Genomic DNA, 8,407 nt, shown 5'->3' with positions numbered 1-8,407 from the left:
TAGTGTGAGTAGTTTGTTCATCATGGTCTGGGGAATCGTGGTGTTGAAGGTAGACATGAAGTCCACAAAGAGCGTACAGACGTAGGAGTCCTTGTGCTCCAGGTGGGTGAGAGCAGTGTGGACCACAGAGGAGATGTGTCCTCTGTTGATTGATTTGTGTGGTATGTGTACTGGTGAGGGTCCTTGCTGATGTTGATGGTTGTTTTGATGTGGGTCATGACCAGTCTTTTGAAACATTTATTGGCTATTGGGGTGAGGGCTACTGGCCAGTAGTGATTCAGACCAGTCACTGTAGAGCTCTTTGGGACTGGGATGATGGTGGCAGTCTTCAGGCAGGTGGGAACTGTTGCCAGGGTAAGTGAGGAGTTAAAGATGTTGGCCAGCACCTCACAGAGCTGATTGGCACATTCTTTCAGCACCCTCCCATGGATGTTGTCTGGGCCGGTGGCTTTGTGAGAATCAATCCTCCTGAGATCTCGGATACAAGCGGCCGAAATGAGTTTTCTCCGCAGGGTGTCTGGGCTCTCCCTTAGAGACAGGGTGAGAAGCTCGATCATCCGGGAGGGACTCGGAGTAGAGCCGCTGCTTCTCCATGTCGAGAGGAGCCAGTTGAGGTGGCTTGGGCATCTGTTTAGGATGCCTTCTGGACGCCTCCCTGATGAGGTGTTCCGGACACGTCCCACCGGAAGGAGGCCCAGAGGAAGACCCAGGACACGCTGGAGGGACTATGTTTCTCGGCTGGCCTGGGAACGCCTCGGGATTCCCCCGGAAGAGCTGGCCCAAGTGGCTGGGGAGAGGGAAGTCTGGGCCTCCCTACTTAGGCTGCTACCCCCGCGACCCGACCCCGGATAAACGGAAGAAAATGGATGGATGGATGGAATCCTCCTGGTACTCCTTACTTTTACTGAGGTCACACTGAGGAACTCCTCTTCAGATGGTGAAATGAGTCTGGTACTGGGTGATTTATTTGGGTCTTTAAAGTGGGCATAGAACCTGGTAAGAACATCAAGAAGTGATGGGTCCCTAGGGCATTGTTTGCCTCTGCTGTTATAGTCTGTGATGCACTTAATGCACTTCCACATGCTCCATGCATCCAGTGAGGAGAAATATCCCTGGATCTTCTGTGCATATGTGGCTTTGGCCCTCTATGTATCAGCAGCCAGCTCTTTCCTTGTCCTTCCCAGTTCCTGTGAGTCGCCAGACCTGAAAACAGCATCCCTGGCTTTCAGCAGGGTATGGACCTCTGTGTTCAGCCAGAGTTTCTGGTTTGGGTAACACTTCACACTCCTGGTTGTGGTGATATCTTCAACACATTTGCTGATCTATCCGAGGGCAGCAGATGTATATTCCTCCAGATCCAGCTCTCCTTCATTTACAGCGGCCTCCCTGAAAATCTGCCAGTTTGTATGTGCAACGCAGTCCTGCAGTACAGAGTCACTGTCACTGGGCCACACAGTGATGGTCCTCTGAGTGGGTCTGGAACGTCTCAGCAGGGGGTGGTCGACAGGAGCCATAAAGATGGAGATGTGGTCAAAGAGGCCAAGGTAGGTGCATGGTACGGCTCTATATGTGTCTCATATGTTGGTATAAACACAGTCTAGTGTGTTATTTCTCCGTGGTGGTATGGTCACATGCTCATAAAATCTTGGCAGAGTGTCTTTCAGGTTTACGTGATTAAAATCACCAGTCACAACATAAAGAGCCTCCAGGTGCTTGTTCTGAAGCGAGCTGATGTTATCATGTAGCTCCTGCAGAGCATCTTTAGCATTAGCATCTGGAGCTATATAGAGAACAGTGATATACACCGCCATAAACTCATGAGGTAAATAATGTAACCGACATTTCACAGTCAGTTGTTCTACAGCCTCAGATCAGGTACTGTTTATCAGATCACAGTTTGTGCACCAACCTTTACTTACATATCCCCCCCATCCCCCGAGCCTCCCCCGATAACTGGTTTTGGTCTGCCCGGAAAAGCAGTCTGTTGTCCAGCTGGAAGGCTGAGTCCAGCACGATGTTGTTAAACCATGTTTCTGTGAGAGCACAGCACAGTTCCACAGGGGCGACTGTGGCTGAGTGGTTAGAGCAGTCGTCCTCCAATGCAAGAGTTGGGGGTTCAAATCCACCAGCAGTCACATGCCCAAATGTCCCTGGGCAAGACACTGAACCCCTCATTGCCTCTGATGTGTGTCCCATCAGTGTATGAATGTGATAAACCAATGATTAGTCTCTTTAGAATGATTTGTTCAATTAGCTTTGTAGAGATCTAGTATAGAGCTGTATGAATGGGTAAATGAGGCACAGATTGTTGTAAAGAGCTTTGAGTGTCTTGATAAGATAGAAAGGTGCTATATAAGTACAGTCCATTTACCATTTACCATTCCTCGTCTCCTCTAAAACACTCACTTTTAGTCGCAGAAGGTCCAGCTTGTTTTCAAAAGAGTGGGCATTGGCCAGGAACAGTTGGAATCAGCGGTCTGTTAGCATTAGCCTTTAGCCTTACTAATACGTCTCCTAGTTTTCCTCTCTTCTTGGCTCGCATGCAGCGCTTCCTTTTTCCCTTTGTGTGCTGGTCCCTCCTCGCTGATGTCCATAGTAGCTGCAATCTGCCAAGTGTAGCTCTCAGATTGTCGTCCATCGCTGCTGTTTTTGAAGCCAAACCTTCTCTTATGCTAATAAGTTTAGTTTGGTTATAATTCACCCGCTTAGAGCGAGCGAAGTCGGGCTCGGTGCCGCTGTCAGAACAAAAAAAACTGGATTTTCCACGAGAGCCTGAGAAGCTGCTGCTTGACTGTACGTGGCCTTCTTCTCATCTTGATCCTGGTCCAGGATGAGCCTCCCTTTTTGCATAAATCTGAACAAACCTGAAGCCTCGAGCATCTTTCAAACATCCTGAGAATCCAGTGTGGGTCGGTCTAACTGGGTTCAGGTTTCAGTGTTTGCTGATGATTAGTTGATATTTCTGATTTCATTCATCGACGTCGCTCAGCATCTCTGAGTTTTCCATGTTTGTTTATTTCTCTGGAGAACGGTGAAAACCACAAAAACTTTTAAAATAAAAATGAAATGAAATCTGAGTAAACATCAACAGCTACACATGTCAAAGTAAAGACAAGAATAAAAAACTAGTAAAAGTCATGTTTGTCACCATGTGGCTTCTGTGCATTAAAAAAAAACCCATCTTACTCCAGTTAGGGGTTGAACGACTACATAATTTTTAAACTCGACATTAAAATAATAAAACTCGAGTAGAACTCAAGTATTTGATGACATCATAGAATCTAAAGATACAAAAATAAATTAATAAAACCACAAAAAAGCTCATTATTTCAAAAAAAAGACCAACAAAACATTGGGAGCGTATATTATGCTCCTCCCATTTATCAAACTGCAAATAAATCACAGGAAAAAACTAAACTATTAGTTTTATTATTAAGCTACAAAAGTGAAAGAAACGTGCAGCACGTCAAAAACAAAACTAAAACCAGTGGGGGGGTCGACCACCCCGCATCACCGCCAGCTGTGGTGCGCATTAGGTTTAGTTTTAGAGATTAATATGTTTATAGGTTTTTAAAATAGGTTTAGAGATTAATGTTTTTTGCTTTTTGTTTGTGAAACAAGGTCAGAGGAAGCTGGTTCTGGTTCAGTCATTGGACCCGGTGTTGCACCATATTCTGTGACCTGCAACAGTGCATGCAACACCGCCCCCTACGGTCACAATATACGGTGGTCACAGAATATGGTGTAACACCGGTTCACAACGAGCTCCAAACAGTCAGGAAGTTGATTCATCTCCTGTTTCCTTACGGTAGTTGAACCAGAAGATTCATCTTTAGTGAAATATTTACTGACCATTGATGCATTTCTACCTGTTTGTCAAGACTGGGCCTGCTCCGCTCCATCTGTCTGCTTGGAGGAATCCATTTTGTAATCCGTGCCCGATGCGGATCACGCGACAAGTGACGCAATGACGTAACGGCAACTTAATGACGTCACCACAAATACTCGACGTGAAATTAAAAACCTCAATAGATGTCCCAGGAATCGTTGTGTCGATTACTCGAGTAGTCTGTTAAAGCCCTGACTCCAGTCAGCCATCAGGTGAAAAGGAGGAACCCAGACCCAGACCAGTGGTCATTCCATATGTTGAGGGAGTATCAGAGAAACTGAGACGTTTATTTTCTAAACATAACGTCCCAGTGGCTTTTAAACCCCAAAATACATTAAAGACTGGTTCATCCCAAAGATCCAGTCCCCCGGCACAAACAGAGTAATACTGTGTATGTTGTTCAGTGTCAGGAGGTGATCAGTCTTACATCAGGGAAACAAAACAGCCACTGGCCAAAAGGATGGACCAGCACAGAAGATCAACATCATCAGGCCAGGACTCTGAGGTCTACACTCATCTCCAGGCCAGAGGTCACTCTTTCAGGGATGAAGATGTTCACATCCTGGACAGAGAGGAACGATGGTTTGAGAGAGGAGTAAAGGAGGCCATCTTTGTGAAAAGAAACCGTCCATCATTAAACAGGGGTGGAGCCTCCAGGTTCAACTGTCCCCCTCTTACAATGCTGTGATTGCTAGTATCACTCAGCCCTCTGTGAACAGTAAACAGCCATCAGGTGCTAATGACCCATTGTTAGGCTGATGGTCCTTCTTGAGCATGTGAACAACAACAACAAACTGGTTGATCCACTATGAGAAGTTCATGTTTATAAGACCGAGTTTGTTGCAGCTCCTCAGACTGAAGAAGTCCTTTGGATGAAAGATGAAACGTTTCAACAAGAAGAATCATCCAGAGGACCTGACTCCACCTGGTTAAATTGTCTAATGTTTGGGTTTTTTAACATTTAAAAAATGAAATGATTTACAAATTGTTTATCTTCCACATCAATCTGTGAAACTTGATTTAACAAACTCTCATTTGAAGCTTGAGGCTCTCGGCTCAGCTTTATTATGTTTCTGAAGACGTTCTTCAATCCGGTTTGAAGCGTCTGTTCTGAGTCTGGAGAGCAAAAAGACCGAGTCTCCTCGTGCTCTGGAACTGTCAGTCATCTCTAAAACAAGCTTCAGATCTCAGTCAATGTTTGGACTCTGCTGCCCCGGGGGGCGGTTGGTGGGGGGGGGGGGGGGGGGAAAAGGGCAGGGATCAAAGGTTTATCCCCTGGAATTCCCCCCCCCCCCCCCCCCCCAGCTCTGTAATCACAACAGACAGCCATGGTTTCTTTGGTTCTGTCGCTGCAGAGACCAGCTCCTGTTGACGAACGGGTGTCGCAGCTGCTGCTGGGAACATGTGTACCGATAACGGAACATTATGAATCATCGAGCATGAGGGGGGGGCGAATCAGATGGGTATTTCCATCGCCACCCCTCCTGCTTTGCATCTTCCCAAAATGTCAAAGTGTCACCTTACAAAGAGTTGGTATTTTTAGCTGGGGAGGTTGGGGCTTCACCAAGTTTACTGCCTGGACCACTGAGAGCTGGACTCAGGTCCCTCTGGTATCCTGACACCCTTTTTAAAGGGGGGGTAGGTGGAGTTCCCCTCTCTCCTGCTCCCAGACCTCAGTGTGGGTCACCGAGGTTGGGTGTTGCCACTTCACGGTCTGCTGGTGACACCAACAATCCTAGTCTAGGTCCCTGGACTGAAAAGCCCCCCATACGCCACAATGGATCAGCTGAAGCACCGCACGGCGGGGGTCCAGGAGAAGCTGGAGATTGTGGGCGTGGAGGACGAGGCCGGGAACCCGATCAGCGCCCTGACCATCCTGTCTCTGCTGGAGCGCGTGGCCGGCATCATCGACAACGTCCAGTCCAGCCAGCAGCGCATGGAGGAGCGGCAGCAGGAGCTGGAGAACAACATCAAGACGGTCCAGGGCGACGTGCTGAAGCTGGCCAAAGACCACGGCGACACCAGCGTCACGGTGGACAAGCTCCTGCAGAAGACACGCAAAGTCAGCGCCAACGTCAAGGAGGTCCGCACCCGCGTGGAGAAGCAGAACGTCCGGGTCAAGAAGGTGGAGTCGACGCAGGATGAGCTGCTCACCCGCAACAAGTTCAGGGTCGTCATCTACCAGGTGAGGGGGGGGGGTGGGGGTCAGGGGTCCAAGTTCTCCAGAACTCCAGAAAATTTAGGTTTAAACTTTGTGATGATCTAAAGTTACATCACAAGATCCAAATACTAACAAAATAATTAAACTCTCAACAAACTGTAGAAATTAAACACAAAGTATTAAAGTATTCCTGTCATTTCTGGAATATTTAATTAATCCAGTGGGATGTGTGTGTGTGTGTGGGGGGGGGGGGGGGGTCACTTCATCAATTTGCCAAATCGTTCCCTCGACTTTTACTCAACCTCTGACAGTTTGTACCTGCTGGGTATGAACACGTACCCCCCCCACACACACACGCACACACACACACACACAACACATCCACACACACGTTTTTACATAAGGCATGTTTCCTGCAGCCCTGCATGCAACGGCACCACATGGGAAAACATGTAACACTCCCACCCCACCCCTCCCTTGGAGCTGACTGTAACACCCCCCTCCCCCCACCCCTCCCTCAGAGCTGACACTCCACGATGCGGGGGGTGAAGTGGTGATGCGTGTATGAAGTGCAGAGGAAGCACAACGTTCCTGCTTTTAAAGCACCAAAACAAAGTGTTTAGCTCGGGAGAGAAGTTCAGAGCCGCCGCCTCCCAGTGACAGCGTTACTGGTTTTGATCTCCCTGTGTGGAGTTTACATGTTCTCCCCGTGCTGCGTGGGTTTCCTCCCACACACCCAAAACATGCACGTTAGCTTGGCTGGTAACTTTCCCCACAATCCTGCTCCAAAGAGAGGGGAGGCGAAACGACGGCTCATTTTAAGCACTCAATGCAAAATTAAAATAAATATGTTTTGTTCTTTATTTTGTTTTGGGCCGAGGAGTTCTGAAAATATCTCGTCTGCAGCCTTGAACATTGAGGCCTAGCACATGATGACATCATCAACTATATATAAAAAAGAATGTGCTTAGATCCTGTAGGTGACATCATCAACGTTAACGAAGTGGGTACCATGTGGTGACAATCTGGGTACAAATTAAACTAAAGTGGGTACGAAGAGACCGGTGACAAAGAGCTTCTTAACTTACCCAAAACTTTTAGGTACAAAAACTGCAAAAAGTACACGACAGTAAACGGGACTCAGCTCAAAGGCTGGAATTTATAGATTTATTCAAATAATTCAGTTTTAAATTTCAAGAAGATCAGGAGCGTTAAGCTTCTGGAGCTTCAGTGGAAATCCTTTAAATTCTTGAAGTAAAGCGAGACAGAAACCTGGTTTACTGCGGGAAGTATTTAAACTTTTTAAAGTGGTGTCAGAACTGAAGGAGCGTTCCTGGTGACTCCCATCAGCAGGAGCTGGATGCAGGAGGAGGAGGAGGAGACGAGGCTCAAACTCTTTAGATCTCTTAACTCAACACGAGCAGCTCCGAGCAAATCTTCCATGATCAGATCAGAGACACGAGAACATCACAATTCACCGAAGATTCAGATTTTTCCCTCTGAACTCGTTAATCTGAGTTGTTGTTTTTAAAATATTCCCTCCAATCCAGTTCTGGATCACGTTGTGATCTTTAAGGGTCCAAAGAGACTTTAGACTGAGCTCCCGCGGTCTCGAGGTGGACAGGGTTTCTAATCCAAGTAGACTGGAAGGTTGAGGGTTTTCTGAGAGCTGCGGGTCCGATCGCAGACTGATCTGAGCTGAGCAGCTTTATCTGTGATCAAAGGACTCGTCTCTGGTTCTGAGGCTCCTGCTCGGGTCAGAACCCGCTCCTGCAGCTACGAGTTAAAGTTTAAATAAAGTTAAATATTTATGAATCTTTCAAACTGGATGAAACGCTCTCTGTTTTATTAACTGAAGCTAATTTTAATTTTTCCATTTTTTTTTTTTTACCCAAATCGCTGCCATGACTGGCGGGTGATCATGTACCTGTTTGTGTTTGTTTCTCTGTTAGTAAAATATCTCGTGAACCAGTGGACGGATGTTAAACTCTCAGTAAATGGATAAACATCTAAACTTATTAACACTTTGAGTCGATCCACGTCAAGATGGCCACCACCTTATCAATCACAAAAGGGGGCCATGTCCAAGTCCCTTTACAGAGTTTGAGCTGACATTTTGTGTGGTAGTAGCTGAGAGTCGTCCCCGACTCACACTCTGAGCTCCAACTGTTCATTAAATCACTCAAATACGTTACGCCCGAACAAAGACAACCTGTTGAGCTTGTAATCAGAATCCTGTCCTCCACTGTCCCTGACTGAGGCTGAAGCTCGTCTTCCTGTTCAGCTCTGCAGAGACACCTTCAGCCGTCACCACGAGACGTCTCCGTCCTCGCTGACGTCCACGAGGCGTCTCCGTC

The 8,407-nt window shown here is 47.1% G+C and overlaps 1 protein-coding gene across 1 annotated transcript in view; it reads left to right on the top strand.

Annotated features, from left to right (window-relative positions):
* The first annotated feature begins 5,548 nt into the window (after positions 1-5,548).
* Positions 5,549-8,407, top strand: part of cavin4a (caveolae associated protein 4a) — a 6,802-nt gene continuing 3,943 nt past the window's right edge. Inside the window, exon 1 of the mRNA XM_037682470.1 lies at positions 5,549-6,074. Within this exon, the coding sequence (XP_037538398.1) occupies positions 5,667-6,074 (408 nt within the window). The 5' untranslated portion in view covers positions 5,549-5,666. The remainder of the gene's footprint in view (positions 6,075-8,407) is intronic.

Source organism: Nematolebias whitei, chromosome 9 (assembly GCF_014905685.2).
Source record: "Nematolebias whitei isolate Nwh7 chromosome 9, NemWhi1, whole genome shotgun sequence".
Classification (NCBI taxonomy): Eukaryota; Metazoa; Chordata; class Actinopteri; order Cyprinodontiformes; family Rivulidae; genus Nematolebias; species Nematolebias whitei.
The sequence above is the reverse complement of the archived record's forward strand: the minus strand, read 5'-3'. Positions and strand labels throughout refer to the sequence as shown.